Source organism: Toxorhynchites rutilus, chromosome 2, assembly GCF_029784135.1.
Source record: "Toxorhynchites rutilus septentrionalis strain SRP chromosome 2, ASM2978413v1, whole genome shotgun sequence".
Lineage (NCBI taxonomy): Eukaryota > Metazoa > Arthropoda > Insecta > Diptera > Culicidae > Toxorhynchites > Toxorhynchites rutilus.
Genome location: NC_073745.1, coordinates 192,730,136 through 192,752,008, shown reverse-complemented (window position 1 = coordinate 192,752,008; position 21,873 = coordinate 192,730,136). Strand labels below are relative to the sequence as shown.

Below are 21,873 nucleotides of genomic sequence, written 5' to 3'. Positions count from 1 at the left end.
AAGCAATATCCCTCTTTAATTCAAAGGCTTTGGAAATTCATTCCATTAATATTTACCTAAACTTAAAATATCTTTCTGAAAAACTAGAAAATATATTAGACAGTATGACATTAGCAAAGTTAGGACTTATCAGTGAAAAAATTCTAAGCACTGATAAATTAGACGTAATAATACAGGATCTAAGAAGCCAGAATTTGACAATTCACACTAATCTCGAGGCGCTGAACTACATCGAAACATCCGTGGCCATCAACGATAAAGAGATGGTACTTCTTATCAAAACCCCCGTTTTGGAAAACCGGATCTTCAGGAAAATCCATGTTTACCCAACCATACAGGATAACAAGCAAATATACCTTACAAACAGGCTATTTCTAGCACACTCCAGTGGGAATTACATTACGAAGAATCTGAATCAAACAATTTTCGACAGAAATGAAATCAAAAGAGATGTATCTGAATGTGTACCAAAACTACTAAACGGTGATCAAGCCAAATGCAATTTTACATCCTACATTCCTAAACAAGAGGTTCTACATCTGGATAATCAACATATTTTGATGAACTCAATAGATAACATCCATGTGGAAACCACGTGTGGAATAACTAACAAAACCCTGAACGGATCATTCTTGACCACGTTCCACAATTGCACCGCCATACTCAATAATGTAACCTACAACGCAAACAGGATAAACCTAGGTGGAAACCCGACTTATCTACCATTAGACAGTATCGTTGTCGAACAACAACACGAAATAGTCAACATCAGTTTGGAACATTTACATAATCTGCATTTAGAAACAAGGCAAATATTGGACCATATACAGTTGGAGAATAAAGGCTTACACTGGAAAACAACTTCAATTCTGGGTTCATTCCCTATTGTAGTTTTTGGTATCATTATTCTGTTCTTCCGTTTTCACAGATCTGAAGTTAAAATCACAACCCAAACAAATCAACCCACAATTACTGAGAACAGCAGATACAGGGAGCCGATCATTGAAGGTGTGATGGATACGGAGCATCATCACTAAGGAGGGAGGAGTTAACGATCGAGCATCGCATGGAATTTGCAGACCAGGCGAATATTATGCTGCTTGGCTGATAAACAAAACATCGGATCCGCTAGCGAAGGAATTGGAAGCGTGATCATAAAATAAACATCATCCAAGGCCCGCCCGCATGGTGCTGAGTTGACATATTTAGGGTTTAGCTGATAAACGATCATGTTAGCATTAAGAGAAGAATAAAGTTAGTCTTAGTTTGACCGTCAAATGGAATACATCATTTTTTAAAAAGTAATCCCGTACCCGTTTATTTTAAGTTGCGTAATCCGCTCAGCCGAAAACTGCCAACGTTTGCAAAATTGGCTGAATGTGTTTGTTAACTTGTGCCATCTGAGCAAACTTATCATCAGCGTACCGAAGTGCTCCATTAAGTTCCATCGTTCGAAAAGTCCGTTGCTGTTTGACTACTGCATCGACGGTGCTCTGCTTGGAAGGGTTGAAAAAGTTACTGACCTTGGAGTCGTGCTGGATCCGAATTAGACGTTCAACGCTCATTACAACTCAAGAATTGCTAAGGTAAACCGACAGCTCGAAGATTACAAAGGATTTTATTGACCCATACTGCTTGAATTCAGTATATTGTGCACTAGTAGGACCAATTCTCAAAACTACCGCCGTTGTTTGGACACTAAATGTGGTTTTCTGGACATGGAGGATAGAGTGTATACAACGAAGATTCATCCGGTTGGCCTTGCGTCATATACCTTGGCGCGATCCATTGAATCTTTCTGCCTACCCGGATCGATGCAAACTTTCAAACAGGGACACTCTTGAGAGAAGGCGCAGAATACAACAAGCGGTTCACGTATCAAAGCTGTTGAATGGGGAAGTTGATTCTCCTCGGCTACTCTCATTATTGAACCATATAAATGAACCATATAAATTCATATAAATTCGTGCTGGTCAACGAGCTCTTCGTCAGCGATCTTTGCTGCAAAATAGATTCTATTGTAACTTGTTTGGATACAACGAACCGCTGTCATCGATGATTGGATCTTTTACGTTAGTGGAAGACCTATTTGATTTCGGCGAGACATCCTGCTGCTTTAAAAAAGTAACCAGTTCGTCGAATTTATAATTGCCTAGCTGTAGATATTTTATTTATTAAGACCACAGATTTCAGATGAATCATCCCAGAATAAATAAATACGAGGGTGCTCTCGTGGCCGAGTGGTTAGTTGGATTCCCGTTCTGGCCGGGGAATTTTGCGTCAAAGAAATTTCTTCCTACTTGCACTGAGGTCACGCGTATTCTATAGCTTGCCACTCCACAATACATTCAAGGCGTGTTATTCGGCATTGAAATCTCAATTAAGTACTACTAATGGGTTAACCCATTAGTGACCAGCGTATGAAATTTAATACGCAAAAATGCCCGTTTTTTATAGGGGGGTCTCCGTAGCCACATTGGTTGCGCGTTCGCTTAGTAAGCGATCGATCGTGAGTTCAAAACTCAGGGCCCTCATTGACCATCATCTTTGTGTTGTTACAGAATAGCTACGTCCACGCAACAATCATCAGCGATGGAGATCGATCCACGGTCGAATAAAGATCGATTCGTCCATACAACTACTCTGCTCTGCAAGAAACATCGGGCTGCTGTTCTATAAATAACTCAACAATGATCAACAACTGTCTCCGCTGTCCGGTCTAACTGGATAATGGAAGAACAGATAGAAAACTCTTACGCCTAAATGGCTACTGTGTAAATTTGTACCATATGCAATGGTATAGTAGGAAATAGTCTAACGCCGAAAAATGGCAACTGTGTAATGTGCTAATTATAGATATGATAAACATGTGACATGTACACGATTAAAATTCGGCTCTGTTACAGCTAAAATGCTAATGAGCCTAAAATAAACAAAAGGGATAAAAAAAGGCCCGTTTTTGAATAACTGTTTTTGATAAAACTAAAGTGTTAAGCGCATTTTAAATGATACCACATGACAATTTAAGAGTGTTTTTTTGTGTCAGTGTCATTTTTGTTGTTTTGTTGTGTATTGAAATTTGCAAAGTTCGAGTTTAATGGAGTCGCAAAAATTTATCAAAGTTTTACCTCTTGAAGGATTCTAAATTGCTCAAATCTGTGGCACAACACTACTAGACGAGTGTAAACAAATGATATCTAGCAAAAAATCCGAAGAAAATTATGAAACCGCAAAAAATCTATGTTTACTTTTGAGCGTATGAAATTTCATACGCTGTGCAACTACGGTATATTTTTTTCTCAATAGGATATATCAGGTTCCCGATAATCCGGACGAGCTGTACAATTATCTGATTGATTTCGACGAAGACGCTTTCGAAAATCTAGTGTCAATAAATAATATTGACTTTGTCATCGTGCCCCCAAGCGGTGGAGACAGCGATGTGGATGCTGGAGATAGTGACTCGGAGGACGGTCCTTCCGGTTTTGGCAAACAAGTGAATGTCGAGAGCAACATTGAACGAGGCCAATCACAAGAATGCTCCTCGGGCAGCAGCAAGAAGCGGAGAGCCAGACACTGGGAAAAAATTAACTCATATTCCTTATATATGTACAGGGTTTTCCAACTTTAAATTCCGAAAGTAAATTGATATAAAACACACTTAGAATTCGAATTTCGATGAAACTTTTATTTGAAATTAAAGTTTGGTTTATGCCATTATGTGTGAAATACAACATCATTCAAATGTCCACCTAGGGCTTCCTCGCACACCTTGATCCGGAACAGGTAATTTACGATGACTTTTCGGAACATATGGGGCGGTATCTCGGTCATAACTTCACGAATGTTGTCTTTCAAATGTTCAAGAGTTTGCGGAGAGTTGGCATAAACACGGTATTTCGCATAACCCCACAAAAAAAGTCTAGCGGGTTCAAATCGCATGATCTGGACGGCCAATTGGCATCACCAAAACGCGAAATTATGCGTCCCTCAAATTTCGTTCGCAATATGGTCATGTTCGGTCGTGTTGTGTGACACGTGACGCCGTCCTGCTGAAACCACATGTCATCCGTATCCATATCTTCAATTTGTGGCAAAAAAAAAATCGGTTAACATGCGGCCATAGCGCTCACCATTCACAGTTACCGTCTCGCCGTCTTCATTTTCAAAAAAATACGGCCCGATGACTCCACGAGACCATAATGCGCACCAAACAGTGACTTTTGGCGGATGCAATGGCCTCTCAACAATCACGTGTGGATTTTCTGAGCCCCATATACGGAAATTTAGGGTGTTCACATAGCCACCGAGCTCGAAATGTGCCTCATCGCTGAAGAAAATTTGATGCGAAAATTCAGCATTTTGCTGCTGTTGTTCGTTTACCCGATCGACGTATGCCCGACGCATTCCATGGTCACCACGCTCTAATTTTTGTACCAGTTGGACTTTATATGCATGTAGGTGCAAGTCCAAATGCAAAATTCGCCACAATGATGTGTTTGACAAGCCCAATTGCTGAGCACGCCGTGGAATCGAAACATTCGGGTCATCCTCCACACTGGAATATTTTCGGCCGAACGCACATTACGATGATGCACAGGTTTCACAATATCCGCTACGTCTCCAGTTTGTTCGAATTTACGCACTACATTAGCGATTGTGTGCTCTGTAGGCCGTCCATGACGACCAAAATCCGTCCGTAATGCTCGAAAAACATTTGCCGGTTTTTCATCATTTTTATAGTATAATTTAACAAAATTAACACGTTATTGCGAGACTGATCTTATTTCCTTTTTAGATCGTTCCACCCTTTAATCAATCTGCATGATATTGGGGGGGCTGCTCAATGTGCCGCCATTATGCCAGGAATTGGCTGTAACTCACGCCGTTACGCATACCTCAACACCACAACACGAACATGTACTCCCTCTCTCTCTCTCTCTCTCTCTCTCATGCACACACACTCACCTTATTTCCGATGCGGGCAGCTCTCCCGTTGCTTGTCGCGGCCTCTCTCGGAGCGTGCGCGTCCCGCTCTTCCGTTGGCCGCCTTCTTCTGGCGCGCTCTATCTTCGATATGCTGCTTTTTCTCACAGCCGCTCTTCTCCTCTACTTCTTATTCCTTTCGACCGGAAACGACCACCACGTGTGCCGCTTCTTATGGCGCTTAGCGAAATCTAGCACTGTTTCTCAAATTTTTCCTTTTCCTTTTTTTTTTTTTTTTTGAATCGGCAAAACCTGCCCACTAAATCAGGCCACAACTAATACGCGTCACGACACTGGTTTCCACGGAATTCTCTTCGCGGTAAACCCTTCAAATTCATGGACTGACTTTCTCCTGCACTTTTGCAAACTCACTCCTTTTTGGCGCCACCCTCACGTTTTTTACTTTAATCTTCTTCACAAGAACGGCCTTCCTTCGGTCATGTGACACCGGTAATTCCTCATGAAAAGGAAGTCACACCTCACTGCACCACCGAAACCAGCACTACGATCGCGGCGTTCACCACCATAAATCGCCTCACTTCCAAAAAAATCTCCGTCAACCGCGGCAATCTTGCCGACAAGCAAAACCGCAATTCCCAAAAATCAGCAAGGATTGCATTCCAGTCGAATTCCCACCATCAGCCGTAATCCGCAGATTGACATAACTTTGCAGCAACATCAGCAGCACCCACAGTATTTAATCCTCGATCCTTCTGCTACGATTGCCACCAAAAAAAACTTATTCTTCCACTCGGATCGAACTTTTACCAGAACTTTTACCAACAGCCTCCAATGGTTTTTTCTTAAGCCAGCTCCCGTGACCTTTTTTTTCCACCATTGCCGACAATCGTTCCGCTAGAAGTCGTGTGTCTATCTGCTACTCGATAGCTTGTTGCTCGCTCTCTCTACTGTTGGTGTATTGGTGATGCTCCTCCATCACCACTGATTCACTCTTGTGTAGTGATGATGTTGCGTGACGGTATGTTTCGATACACATGAGGTGTTGCATGAGAGCTTGTGTTGTGTTGGATGTGGTGTGTTGAGATTTGTCATCGTGCAGCATCAATATGATTGACAAATGTGATTACTAATGTAACAACGTTGTGCGATGCTAAAACGATCCATATTGTAAAATGGCAGACATTCAACTAACGATATGACGCTTTGGTTGACAGCTATGTCAAACGGTTGTCAGCGCAGGGCTGTATAATTTCGGAAGCCCGAAATGGAAAACCCTGTATATTTGCTTGAAGTGTGATGTGGGTTTGCACCCTTCGGAGTGCTTTAGTAATGATTTGTGACTGTAATCGTGACTGTAATCGCAGTAGCATAGTAATACGGTAATAGTAATAGTCATAACGGTTACTTTGATAACGCCACAGTTCAGTTGGCAAACTCTGTTGCAAGCTCTGTATTAGACCGCAATATGATTCAGACACACTCCGAAAAATCGTTACGATTTGCAATTTGTCATCCAATTGTTGCTGCACTGCAGAGAGTTAATCGAACAAGTCATCCAGGTGTTTTCCATGTGATCACCTTCCGACAAATTTGCACTGCACGATAATGAACTCTCGTCGATATTGTTCCCTTTTCGTGGTGCTCTTTGAGAGCCAGCCACATTTCACGTGCAATTGTTCATCAATCTAAACTGGTCATCTTCTATAAATAGTCCGATATTCACACGAGCTTTGCTGTCACGATTCTCCAATCCTCGGTTTCCGGATACGGCTTAGCACTATCACAAAAACCTAAACGCACAAATTTATCGCGTTGAGCTCGCAGCAAGCAATCTATGTGATTGTGGCGATGGCTACCACGACATCGAACATGCTGGCTGGTCGTTTATCCAGTTTCATACTGCACGCTCTCAGTTTTCCAGGGCATTGAGGATACAAGGCAAACAATCGGATATTTCCATCTGGGATACGTTAGATAACCGCAATCCAAATCTTCTGCCTGTTCCTCAGAAACGCCGATGCCAAAGCTTATTTATGTTGCTCCTCCGTTGTATCCCTGTGTCATATCCCTCCTATCCGACCGATACACTTTTACTCAGTCGCGGCAATACATACACATACTCTTTAGAGATATAAATGACTCGAGCCAAAGGTTGTGCTGGCTAGTGACCATTCTGTTAGAGTGGTACAATGTACACCCCTTCTTGTTCTCTATACTATAGCATTTTGGACATCTCAACTTATCTGCCAACATTGACTTGACAATACTCGTCAACGCGAGCGACAACGTGCGATAAGAGCCGCTGGAATTTTCATCGAAGATGGCAAAGCCTGTGGACCCGTTTATAAATGAACCGTCTTCTTCTTCTTCTGTGGGAGCCTTGATGTACTCAAATCTACCTCATTCAAGCTGAGTAGACTGCGTGTTATTCTGTTACAAGGTGTGTGAATAGTTTAGATTATCTTGGTGTTGATAGAGCCCCCTAATTGGTTTCAATCATCGATATTTCCAAGGTTTCCAGCAGTCTTCGGAATGCAACGCGGTGCAACTTTTTTTTCACCCAGTTGAACTCTCACTCGTTGCACCTGCGCCCGAGCGCACCGGAACAAAGTTGAAATGTTTTGTTGTGAACACCGCTCGCTTCAAAATTCGAGCATCCTTACTGCATCGTATCCACGGTCGAATCTGGTTTGTCTGCTTTGCTTTCTTTGTTGAGGCAGTTGGTATAGAGCGCGCTGTTGTTTTTATGCTTAGCTTAGAACGAGTGAAGACAAAACGGGCGTTAGAATTTGATGTGCGTGTGTGTGTGTGTGTGTGTGTATAGAATAAGGCGGACATCACACGAGTGAGAAGCGATGTTTAGTATCTTAATTCTGCGCCGTGCTCACTTGTTTCTGAGTTCGGTGCACTTGGTACCAAGAGAGAATACGTGTTTGTTATGAACGCGCGCTGATGAAAATTGAACTCGAACGCAGCGCAGCGTTTGTTTTCTGAAGACTGGTTTTCAATAAAATAGGCAGAGCGGCAATAAATAAACGCGTCTTTATTGAACGATAACTAGCGTGAAAAGAGACAGAGTTTTTGGAGAAACGTCAAAGCAATACTTATAACTAGGGAGGTTGCCTTGAGCAATGTATTGGTCGGTTGCAATAGGGTTGCTAACTTAACACCTTCGTACAACCGAACAACCCTAGCTTGTTCTGTAAATGTTCAAACGGTCCACGTGCCAATCATTTTGTAAAGATGTCAGCCACTTGCTCCAATGTCGGCTTGTATAATATTTTGAAAACACCGCTCTGGATCTTCTCACGAACGAAATTATACCGGATGTCGATGGAGTCGCCTCCCTGATGTCGATTTCCGCCGACATCAGGGAGGCGACTCCACCTGTCCCTACCTATCAGACCCAGCAACTCATGAGCCGAGCCAACTTCTTTTACTTCCCCTCCGAATGAAGACATAACCAGAGATTTTTCGCCTCAGAAAATCCCAACGGCGCCAGCTGGGATTGAACCCAGGCCGATCGGATTGTGAGGCTGTTACGCTAACCACACAACCACTGGCGCCGTCGACACCAAGTTCTTCAAGCAAATTTTTAATCCAAATCCCCTTACACGCAGCTTGACTTAGGGATATGTACTCGGCCTCCGTTGACTAGAGAGACACCATTGCTAATGAGTTCCCTGTACTACTTCTTCGTCACTTGATGTTCCTCGATTTCCAATTTCAAGTTTGGTTCTAACGGTGTCGCCACTGGCTTACAGTCGGCCATACAGAACCTATCCAACATATCCGCTATGTACTTAGGTTGACTCATATTCAAAGTACCTCCGCTGAAATCACGGTCCACTTTCAGACCAAGGAAGAGTTTCAACTCCCCCATATCAGACATCTCGAATTGTTTCAACAGTTGCTGTTTGAACCTAGTCAATAAATTCATTCTATCAGATACAAGAATGATGTCGTCAACGTACAACAACAGATAGACGACGGATTCCTTCCAACTCTTATAGAGACAGGTATCTACGTTGGACCGTTTGAATCCGAGCTTCGTCACGAATGAATGGAATTTATCATTCTAGCTCCTCGGAGCTTGCTTCAGGCCTTATAAGATTTTCTTGAGACGGTACACAAAATCTGGATTCGTACTTTCGAGACCTTCAGATTGTCGCATATATATTTCCTCCTTCAGTACACCGTTGATCTGATGAATGTAATACCCTTTTTTATTCGCCACCGCCAAGAGCGTTCTAACAGTGGTGATTTTGGCTACGGGTGCATACGTCTCGTCGTAGTCGAACCCCTTCCGTTGTGAGCAGCCTTTCGCAACCAATCGCGCTTTGTAGCGATCCACATTTCCAGCCTCGTCGCACTTAACCTTGAACACCCACTTGCAGTCCACAAGGTGCTTTCCTGCTGGTTTCGGTACGAGTTCCCACGTCTCATTTTTCCTGAGCGATTCGAGCTCACTTTCGATGGCAGACTTCCATTGGTTCCTGTCGCTTCGTTTCCTCAGACCATCGATGGTTGATGGTAGATCCTCAACAAACGCCTCCGCGTTCAATGCGAACGCCATAACGGCATCAACTCCGGCTGAACCTGCAAAACATTCACCGCCAGTATTTGCTTCAAATCCAGTAATAAAATCGTGAAACTTACCGGGGAGCTTGCGCTACCGTCCACTGTGCCTCGTCGACATTTCTGCTGGACTGTTGTCAATTTCTAATTGCGGAGGGAGCGCGCCGGCAGCTTCTTCCTCGGCATCAATCTCTTCAGATGATTCATAACCCGTTGGTTCAGTCTGCACCGACACGTTGTACGTTTCCACACTAGGTTAGTCTTCTTCGGCTGATTCACAGGACACTTTTACTGGATCTTGTTTTCGCTCCGTTTTCCGTTCTTCGTCGAACATAACATCACGGGAAGTGAAGATTGTTTTCCTCCTAGGATCCCAGATCCTGTATCCATTCACCGTGTATCCTACCATCACATTTTTCTCACTTCTTGGATCCAATTTTCCACGTTTTTCCTTTGGCACCCATGTGAATGCTGTTGATCCAAACACACGCATTTTATCCACATTTGGCTTCCTACCGTACCATAATTCAAACGGCGTTTTCTTCTCTTCTAGAGCAGACGTCGGACTTCTATTCAGAATGAATGCGGCAGTGAGAACAGCTTCACCCCATATCGATTTCGGCAAACCAGCGTCTTGCATCATGGAACGAGTCTTCGCTGCTGTCTCGATCATCCCGTTTTTCCAGAGGTTCTTCATGTTAGTCCCTCCTAGGTGACCGTATCTCCGATGCCACGAATCAAAAACGTCGTTTTTCGTCGTCATGGGACTCGCATTCGCTGATCCCATATCTCCACGAGAGTATATATCAAGAGCATACAGCTGACCGCTTCTGTGCCCCATGCACACGATCCGCTTTGCCTTTTGGATAATCACTTTTCCTGTAGCAATCTTCACCGTCATACCGCTGTCTTCGAGTCGGCGCACGGAGAACAAATTGCACTGCAACTCCGGTAGGTACAAAACAGCCTTCACCACCGCTGGCTGCTTCTTACCATCGATCATCATATCGACACGGATTGTACCGGCAGATTCCACCACGATGACTTGACCGGACTTGGTCACTGAAATGCACACCTTCCGTTCCAGTGAGTGTATTCCCTCGAACAGTCGCTTCTCTTTCACCATGTGATCTGTCGCACCTGAATCCAAAAACCATTCAATTCGTTTACCTGTCTTCACAGCAGGTGTCGCAAATGCACCGTTGTCTGTGGTTGCAATAAACAAAGTTTCATCCTCGCACGTAGCATGTGCGGTTCCTTTAATTTTTCGATTGGATTTTCCCTTTGGCTTGGTGCTCCTTACTACCTGTAGGTCGATAATCGGGACAGTCCACACGTTTGTGCCCGAATCTGCCACACTCGAAACATTTGAAACCGGCGTCCTTTCCAGCGAAGCTGATTCACCAACATGATTCACCACGTGACCCGTTTGATTCGCACGTTTTGCCGACTTGTCCATCAACCTCTTCTTCACATACTCCATAGTAAAGTGATCCGGTTGAATGATTTCCAAAGCCGTGATTACCACATCAAAAGACTTCGGTAGCGATAGCAACAACTGGCAAACAACATCCTCCTCGTCGATTTTCACCCCGGCAGCCTTCATCTCTCACAGCACTTTTTCAAACTGCAGCAGATGCGTCTTCACATTTTCGCCTTCTTTTAACCGCAATTCCTGGAACTGCTTCTTCAGGAATAATTTACCTGCGATCCCGACACGCTCGAACGCGTTCTTCACAGCATCCCACGCTTCTTTCGCCGTCCGTTTGTCCTTTACGTAGTCCAATTGATCCTCTGCTATTCAGTGGATGAGCAAATTTTTGCACTCCTGGCCTTGACAGCCACTGTATCCTCCGGAAGCTCCCTCGCGTACTCCTCGTCATCGATGGCCCTCTCCAGACAATCCAGCAAATTTTTGTCCGCCATCAGAACTTCAATTCGGAATTTCCAGTTTCCGAAATTCGTTCCATCAAACAGCCACAATTTTTCGTCACCAATTTCCGCGTTTACTACTTTCGAAAAAAAAGAATGTTCCGGACTTTTATTTTGTTACTAGCTGGGCCCATAACCTAATAAAATAGGCAGAGCGGCAATAAATAAACTCGTCTTTATTGAACGATGACTAGCGTGAACAGAGACAGAGTTTTGGGAGAAACGTCAAAGCAATACTTATAACCAAGGCGCTTGTATAAATGTAAAACAGGTGAAGCAACATCATCACTTCAATAAGAAGGGGATTACGGTTTGTGGAGCGGGGGTTGTTTGTTTTGTTATTGCTAGGATACGCCATTATTGCATTTTCACATGCGAGAGTAGTGGATAAACTGGATAAGAATGAAATTCTACAAAATCATCCCTTCTTTTTCACATAAATTCGCAGAAGCTAAACATAGTAGGCATCGTTCGAATAAGTGTCGTAGCAGTTTGTAGACAGCCGCAGGCAGCGTTCTGATGATTTTCCTGTTCTTCCGACCGGGTACAGATTTTCACCAGAGCTGTTTGTAAACAATACCGACAGCAATTCCAATATGGCTGAAAGTGTACTTCATATGATTGTTTCACTTGGTATATATAGAGGCACCTTGCTTATAACTAGGTAGGTTGCCTTTAGCAATGTATTGGTCGGTTGCAATAGGGTTGCAATAGGTATGATGTAAATAATCCACAAAATGGCTCTCCCGACGAATTTAATCGAAGATCCAAATCTTGCTAGTAGATTGATCGATTTTTCATTACCTTCTATATCGCAGTGACCAGGAACCTAGTGTGTCTTCGGAATGGAACGCGATGCTGATGTGCAACTTTTTTTTTGCACTCACTTGAACTCTCACTCCTTGTATACACATGCGCTCGGGCAAATCACACGCACCGAAACATAGTTGAATAGTGTTCGAACATCCTTACTGTACCGTATCCATACACCGTGTTTATATATCCAGTTTAAAACCGCACTTGAACATGGTTGTCTTCTTTGCTTCCTCTGTTGATTTATTTTTCTTCGTCCAAGCGCATACGGTCGGTATGGATGAAGCGCTCTTATTTTTATGAGTTGCTTAGAACAAGCGAAGACTGAACGGGCACTAGAATTTGGTATGCGTGTGTATAAAATGAGGCGCGCATCACACAAGTAAGAAGCGATGTTTAGTATCTGAACCCTGCGCTGTGTTCATTTTACGCTCTCGGGTTCATGAGTTTGGTACACTTCGTACCGAGAGAGAATACGTGTTTATTTCGAACGCGCGCTGATGAGCTTGAGCTTGAGCTTGGGTAGACTGTACACTTCATAGTTGCTCTCCGTGATTGACCTGAACCAGTGAAGTTGCACAAAGAACACACTGAATGACGCTTGGGAGTAACAAACCATTCTCATTGTACAAGTTCCGGTGATTCGAACTTTAAATAGTCAATAATAACGCCGGCTATGTCCTTACAGTCGCCAGGGGAAGGAAATGAATGTTAGTATGAAATTCACCGCCCAGAAGGGTCGTCTCTATAGCGTGGTCCTAGCGTTTATCAAGGAAGGGATAGTTGTTAGTGGGGGGAGGTAAGAATCAGGATTCACTGTGGTGAGTAATGTGATTAGGAGCTTATCCATTTCTTTCTTTCCATAATAACCATGGTTAGTTTCAGGTTCTTTTTCGGACACGATACTATAGAGATCCGTCATTCGCAGGCGGAGTTGTTTGTTATGAACGTGCGCTGATGAAAATTTGATGAATTTCAGTGCATCCGTGGCCGAGTGGTTTGCGTCTCACATTATCATGCCGGGTGTTCGGGTTCGATTCCCGATTGCCCCTCGGAATACATTCAAGGCGTGTTATTTGGCTCACGAAATTTCAACTAAGTATTAATAAATGACGCTAGTTAATGCATACGTTGAGACGGTAAAAGTTCCACAGGGAATTAACTTCGTTAGTAGCAGCTAGCTGTTTTAAAGATAGAATGCATTCCCAAACTAGCTTTAACTGACATGTGTATGTTTTTAATGCATTGAGAGTTGCTTGGCTGTCTGAGAAGATACATATATTGGCATACCTGTATTTTCTAGCCAAACAAATATTTGTACATTTAAGAATAGCTTGTATTTCTGCTTGAAAATCTGTGGAACACTGTCCCAATGGAATTGACATATCGATCCCTGGACGAGTTTTAGGACCACCTTTTTCCATTCACTACGATTAAATTCAATCACTTTGAATGGAACACTGAAGTTAGTCTTTATTCCCATCCAGTATTCATTCATGCTTACTATAGTGTTCAGTTGAAAAACTTTCAGGATTTGTAAATACACTGTGAGATCTATTTCTAGAAAATATTTTACACGTTTTAGCCTAAGGGTGCTCATACACTGTTTGACCGAAGCCAAATATTTGATTCTTTTTGACAGATAAAATTTGTTCAACGTGTACTGATCAAATATATTCTACACAAAACACGACAAGCAAATATTCAATTATTGGATGCCTAAAATATAATATCGTGCTCCCTTGGCCGAGTGGTTAGCGTCATAACTAACATGCCGGGTGTTCGGGTTCGATTCCCGTTCTGGTCGGGGGAATTTTTCGTCAAAGAAATTTCCTCCGACTTGCACTGTGATCACGCGTATTCTAGAACTTGCCACTCAGAATGCATTCAAGGCGTGTTATTTGGCATAGAAATCTCAACTAAGTACTAATAAAAAATGACGCAAGTAATACTACGTTGAGACGGCGAAGTTCCTCTAGGAACGTTAGTGCCATTGAAAAAGAAGAAGAAGATGCCTAAAATATTTTTTCAGTCTGTTCTTCGAACCTGTCGGTACATGGTTAGGTTACCTTGGATATTTCAGTTGATTTTTTTTCCATGTTCGGTGTTTGATATTGTTTACTACTGTTTAAAATTGAAGAGTGGCAAACAAAATAGTGTTTGTACAAATATCAAATCAAACCTTATCTGTCAAAAAATATCAAATATTTGACCTCCGGGCAAACAGTGTACGGCCACCTTAAGAGAACATTTTTCCGCTTCACGTCGCACATGTTGGTGCAAAGAAAGTATAAAAAGCATCTAGGGAGCATCTTTGGAGGGTGCGCTGGGCATTGCTCCAGTTATGGATAAACATGCCAGACGTTGTAGTTCAACATTAGCAAAGCATATGTTAGTCTGGGTCTCAATACTACCGAGCAAATCCAGTGAATAATTCTCGAGTCAAGTCCTCACTTTTTCCCGAATATTTCACTACAAGTCCAAGACAGTCTGGGCTTTAGATATTGCACAATTCAGTTGATCGTTCCAAATTTACCGAAAATATCTACGGTATCACATCGGAGCGTAGATGATCTGGGATACCATGGATTTCTTGACGCATGAGCAGATCAAAAATGACAGAGCAATTGCAAAAATACGGGGAGCAAACTGAAGAGTGTACTCCGCGGGTAAGATACTCATGGTATAAAGACATAAAACTTCTCAGTTGGAGTACATTTCCAAAGTTTTAAATCACCAATTATAAACCATGATCTGGCAACGGATGAGAAATCTGTAAGATAGTTCAGAGAACCGAACAATAAGCTTTGAAGCGGTTTGTCGCCTAGCCGTATTCCAAAGAATGCTCATAGCGGCCTTCCTTGACAAACCATCAACGAACTTTGGAAATTCGAATAGCTCCAGAATTGAAAACGTAACAAAGCCAACCGAGCGCCAAGTTTCTCCGTTCATGGCAACATCCCAAAAAATATTAAACAACTATGAGTGGTTCTCATGATTGAATCATTCATGAATCCAGTTTCTGCTGCTTACCTTGTGACGAAGTTACTGTTTGATTTATGCGACGACGATGACGTTTGAGTGCAATGATCCGCCGATGAAGTCGTAGCCGTAGAAGACGTTGACAATAAATGATACGAATTGGTATCACTCTGGTTGGAAGAGTTTTGTCGCTGGGTTGTAATCGATACCTTAGTATTGTCATTCTCTGACGTTTCTGATTTTCGCAGCTGAGTTTGTTGACTGGTGTCAGTTTGACTCGAAGCAGAGTTATCCGCTGAGTCTTGGACACCAGCATCGTCTAAGCTTTCGGTGCATCTCTGAGGTTCCACCCGAGAAGATCGCTTCGAGAGTAATCCCAAAAACGGTCTTTTGCTCTTACTTTGTTTCGAGCTGTCGTTTTTATCCATGACTCAGCGAACAACGCACAGCTCTCAGACCTAAAATGAAAACCCTTGAATGGTTATCATACGCAGAAGTTATTATTACCTACCTCCAATTTATGTTCAATAAACTTATCAATGGTCTAATCACTGTAATTATTGCACCACTAACGGGTTGCGTTATATAACCGACGGACGAGTGATTTGTAAACAATTAGACCTAACAGCTGAGAACCTGTAATCTGACGAAGGGTCAGCGCTGAACACCGATCTTCTCTATGTACGAAGATATTGCAGATACTTCCACTTGCATATTGGTTTCTTCTTCTGCGAAACTCTCTCTGATGTTGGAGATCATTTTCATGAGGATCCATTGTCCAAATAACGTTGTTCTATTTCGCTACACAAACATTTACTGCCATAACATCAATTTCAAAATAATAATTTATAATATTCAGTCTGCTCTTTAATTTGGTTCTTGTTTATGTCAATCAATTCAAGGGAGCATTCACCCAAGTGGGTGTTACGGAGAGCATTGGTTTGTTTGTTTTGATCAGCTTTATCACCCTCATCGATTCGTAGAAACGAAATTGAGTGGGATCTAAATAGCCTGCCATTGCATCACATAGAAGATATTAATTTCCATTAATATTTCTAAACAATCACAAAATTTATCTATTCACTAGTTTACATTATTAAAAACAGGATTTGAATCAATTTGTGAACCCGATTTTTCTTCCTAAACAAATTGCAGACGATTTTGACAAACAAGTGGATGCGAGTCGGCATGCAGTGGGACTGTAATAAATCTGCATACTGGGTTTTCTGTAAGATGTTTTCTGAAATGAACTGACACATTTACACTCAGAAAATATGAGGGTACTTAAATATTGACGCCACCGACGTTGAGATTTTATTATTCTTTTTTTTTTTGTTAGTTTATGTATTGTACTGTTGTATGCAGTGTTTTGTTATTTCTCACTGCTACGAAAATTCGTATTTAGAATTTGCGGTATATTTATTACTCATATCTCAAAGTAAAAACTAACCGGACAAACGTAAAGCACCAGGCAAATGGGCGCCATCCTACGTTCGCTAGCGCTCGGTCGGACCAAGCTAAATGTTCGTCTCTTATGTTTCAAACTAACCAGGCAATCGGTGGAACGCAGGTTTACTTGCGAAAGGCCACTGCTTCCGATGGTGGGCAGGGGCTGACTCGGATTGCGTCACCTAGGTGGCTTGGGGCCGCCTCGGTTCCTTATCCTCGTTAGACGGGTGCTTCGTCCCCACTACATTGACCTCAGAATAAATTTCATTATGAAAAAACAATATCATAATGAAAGTTACGCTTTAGTGGCGTTCATACGTAAATACCGTAAATTCGAAACACACATTTTCATAGCACTAAAAATACCAAAACGATGCAAACAACAATACTATGGATAACTGAGTGCCCTTGCGAACAATAAAATTGATCTCTATTGTTTTCGGCTCCGGTGGCGTTGATACGTAAGTACCAATATGAGTGAATATTTAAAATTTTAAAGATTCTGTGTGTAGTTGACCACATCCTATAGACAAATGTAACGAAGTTTTCTTCGATAATCGTTTTATTCATTTTTTTTGGTCTTCTGATTAATCGTTGCGCTGAAAGATTGTCAAAACCTAGGTAGTGCGGACTGAATCAAATAGGCTGTCAAAAAAGATCCAATTAAAATGTCAAACAAGATCCAACGATCAGGAGTGTTATTTTTCTTCTGATAATCAACACTATAAAAGAGGTATTGTTGTCAAGGGCAAAAATAATTAAAATTATAAAATGAACGAACTACATTTTTCAATTAATTGTTCAATTAACCATTGCATCTCTGAAAGAGCATCTCAGCCTTTCACTGAGCAACGCATTTTTAATGTCCCCTCTCTTTGACATAACGTTTTTCCGAACGAAATAAAAACAAACGAAGTCAGAGTCACGTAAATCCTCCTGCGATTTGAAAATATTCGATAAAAAGTGAAGGAAGAGATGATTTTTAAAAAAAGTCTGCAAAAACATGTGAATGTCTGTGAAAAAGTGGAAAAGTCTGTAAAAGTGTGCAGATCTATAGAAATGTCTTTTAACGTTAATTTTCACATATTCATTAATACTTTGTACATCGCGATGCACGTAAGATTGTATTTTGTATATATATACAACCATTCCATGCCAAACCAATACAGTGGTTCTCAGATCTTCGTCAAAAATGGTAATTATGTTCTTCATCGCAAAACATTAGACTCGTATTTTTTTTTTATTTTTTCATTAGGGTGCCCATTTCCATTTTAGGGTGATCCAAAAAATCATTTTTTCCACTTTTTCCCAAAATGACTTTTTTCAAAAATTTATAGCTTTCGAACCACGATGATCGACACATCAAATTGAAGCCAATGAGCTTTAATTGGGAAATATTGAACTTGCAGATAATATGGATCCTATTTTCGTAATTATTGATTGTAGTCGTTTTTTAATGTTTTCATGGTTTTGGACTAGGGGGCACCATATTTTTTTATATTTTTTTCTTGAAAGCTTAGAATTTTTTTCATAAAATATCTTGATATCAGATATGCTATTTTTTCGTTTTTGAAATATGATTTTTCAAAACTAATCGATGGTTCGAAAAACAATATTCCCCATTTTTCCCACTACAAAAAGTCATAACTTTTGAACTATTGGACCGATTCATATCATCGGTATATCAAATTGAAGCTTACGAGTTATTTTTCTTTGAAAAAATATTCCTTTGCGAAAAAATTGAATTTTTGCTTTTGTAATTATTGATTGAGTTAGTTTTTCATAGTTTTCTCGGTTAAAGATAGGAGCGCTATATTTTTCTATATTTTTTATGGAAAGCTGAGGATTATTTACCTAACATATCTCGATATCAAAGATGCTATAATTATCGTTTTTAAGTTATAATTTTGTAAATTTAACATTTAACATATTCATATGTGACTGAACTAGACCTATGCTACTAGAATCCAATCTTCCCGCAAGTGTGACATTATTGGCTTGGCTTATTGGCTTCAATTTAATATATCATCATCTAAATCGGTGCAGTAGTTCAAATGTTATGATTTTTTGCAGAAAGTTATTTTTGGACAAAGGGGGAAAAATGATTTTTTGAACCACCGGTTAACTTTGAAAAATCATATCTAAAAAACGAAAAAATAGCATCTCTGGTATCGAGATATGTTATGTAAAAAATGCTCAGCTTTCAAGAAAAAATATTTGAAAAATATAGCGCCAAAGTCATAAAAAATAAAAAACCACTAAAATCAATAAATACTAAAATATAATTATTCTTTTTGCAGGTTAAATATTTTTTAATAAAAGTCTAGGTCATTAGTTTCAATTTTATATGTCGATCATCTAAATCGGTTCAGTGATTCAAAAGTTATTAATTTTCGTTTGTCATTTTTGGGAAAAAGTGGAAAAAATTGATTTATGGGACCACTAAATAACTTATGTGTTGTAAGTGTGTTTGAATGTTTCAACTATCTACACATACATACATACACATACATACGCGTTGTTAATTTTTATAAAAATCAGTATTTCTTCGTTGATATATTGGACATTCACCAAGGCTTGCGGTCTTGTCGTTGATGAAATTTATAAGAAAATACAGTGTATATTTTCCATCCGCCATGCAAGACTATACAAGTTTTAGATCACTGTGGTAACAATATCGAACAGTAACCCATATTTCGTCATAAGCAGACCCGAAAGCGAATGTAAGTTGTTGAAAATAGAATGAAAATTTTTATTCGATGTTGTTCAAATACTTAGAAGACAAAGTCCTGACCCTAACTTAACTATTTTCAATAAATCTCCTTGCATTCCAGCAAAACAATCTTATCTAGAACAGAAAATAATTATCAGAGACAATTTTCGTTCAAGATTTTTCCTTACCTACATAGAATGCAATTTTTCATTAATTGTGTATAACCGTATCCTCTCTTTCGTCTGCAATGATGTCAGGGCAAAAGTACTTATGTGTATGAGTTCCAAACTTTATACACACCAGTAGGGCCAACCAGAAAGACTGCCGGGCCGCAGGTTGAGTATCGCTGGTCTAACGTCATGTGTATTGATATAAACTAAATATAATAACTTTTCTGTATTAAAACTGTGGAAAAATGTCATATGGTGAGTCAAATATCTTTGATGTGATGGATAGAGCCTCTTATTTTTTGAAATACCTGTGAAATATTGTTATATCCAAAAAGTCTACAACAAAAATAGAAAGTTTTACAGATATGTCTGTAAATTTACAAACATATTTGTAAATCTGGCATCTCTGGTGGTCTGAGAATTTATTGCAAGAAATCGCTTGAAAACATGCATGAATTTGCTTGAAAATGAAGTGGATTGAATCCGCACCACTTAGGTTAAAACGAAGATCTGAATAGTCATGATGATTTATCAGGTCACAAAAACTTTAGTTTTTTCTTTTCCTATTTCCTTTTCTCTAACTTTCAGGTTTGTACAGACCGTCGAGTGACATCGGCATCGAGAAAGCCTTCACTTCCTGAGCCTTCAAGCCTGAACACATCACTTGCGAAAGAAAACACCTAAAACTTCGCTTTTATTTAGTCGAACCAAGCTTTACATTTTTACACCATTCAGCGATTTCGAAATCGATAACTTCCACCAACAAATTATACCCGACGTATAATAGAATAACCCGAAACACGTCTGAAACAAGATGGTGGAGTTAACAGGTGGCGTTATGGTGGTGTTATTACTTACGTTGGTATGGTTACATTTGATTTCGTTGAAGGTATTTGAAGCAGTATAATAAACAAACAGTTGTCGTTGAAAATAGTAACCTAGTACCCTTTATGCATTTGCTTCCGCCAGCTGGCTCGGCTAATGTGATATGATTTATTCAGGGAATGCTTTGATCGTGGTATCGCCACTGGCGCATAATTTGCAGCTTTGTTTTTTTGTGCTGGTTCATAACGGCAATCAACCGTGCCGGCGAAACTGTAGTCAATGTTTAGTGTAGTTTGGATACCATCTATGTAAATAAATTCAAACTTACGGGATACGTCCGAACGGCAATTCTGACATTACGTTTTACCTTCCACTTCACTTTCCTTGGTCTGAACATATCATTTGATGGATAACGAGCCAAACACGGAACGAAGAAAAAACACATCCGCACTCGACCACGGCTAACTTTGTTCCTTTTTCGAAATTGCAAAAACATGTAAAACGAAAACTGTGTCTGATGATTATTTTATATCATAATGGTAATTGTTTATGGAACAAACAGGAAATGTATTGACAAATGGTTAAGTAAGTGTCAGACCTACATGTCCTAGGTAATCAAACAACATGAAGTAGAAATTTTCATTCAATCTTCTGATCTGATAGAGAATAATTAACTTCCCAAGCATTCAAATCGCCACCAGACGTCGACACTGTACATTTGTCATCACAAATATAAAAAAAATAGACTAGATAACGCACGCCAACTAACCTCCTCATTCGTGAACCCGAAAACGTTTTATTAATACAGAGTCAATTTTGGAACTAACCCAGTTTCAAAAACGAATTCACTATAAGTATGTAGTTTACATTTGTTTGACAAAAATGAATAAATAAATAAAAAGCGTTGCAATCGATATCATATTAAGTTTGTTTATATAATTTATTATGCAGGGGGTTCCGTTCAGCCGATAAGAGAAGGATCTGCATATGCCACCCATCGTTCGCCTACAATGGTAGATATTCGTTTAGCCGCACCTTATTTTTCCTCAATATGTAAAATAAGTCAACTATTTGTTCAGTTTTGCTCATAAAAGACGATTATTGTTTATTTTCATCGAATTCATTATTAAAAAAACAGTAACAACTCACTTTTTGTTTGGACAATTTTTGAATGAATTCACAAGTAGATGTTGCATTTATTATTGCTTTAGTTTACTGTCAACATATTGATCCATTCATAATTTAGACTTTCATCAGAATATTACCTTTTCTTGGGAATTTAAAAGTATTACCCTCAACACACTCAACACAGAGAAACTTTATTTCTGCTATCCGCGAAGGACACAATAAACAAACTGCAGCGCGCCAAGCGGTTGCCATAGAAATCATGTGGACATAATTGAATTGGACAACTCATGATCAAAATTGAGTTCATCAAAATGCGTTAACTAAATGGTTTAGCTA

General features: G+C 40.4%; 1 protein-coding gene across 1 annotated transcript in view; it reads right to left on the bottom strand.

Annotated features, from left to right (window-relative positions):
- Nucleotides 1–16,428, bottom strand: part of LOC129767677 (inositol polyphosphate 5-phosphatase E) — a 28,043-nt gene extending 11,615 nt beyond the window's left edge. The window contains exons 1-3 of the mRNA XM_055768805.1: nucleotides 16,345–16,428; nucleotides 15,764–16,263; nucleotides 15,304–15,710 (exon numbers count right to left, since the gene is read on the bottom strand). Of these exons, the coding sequence (XP_055624780.1) occupies nucleotides 15,304–15,680 (377 nt within the window). The 5' untranslated portion in view covers nucleotides 15,681–15,710; nucleotides 15,764–16,263; nucleotides 16,345–16,428. The remainder of the gene's footprint in view (nucleotides 1–15,303; nucleotides 15,711–15,763; nucleotides 16,264–16,344) is intronic.
- Between the last annotated feature and the right edge of the window lie 5,445 nt (nucleotides 16,429–21,873).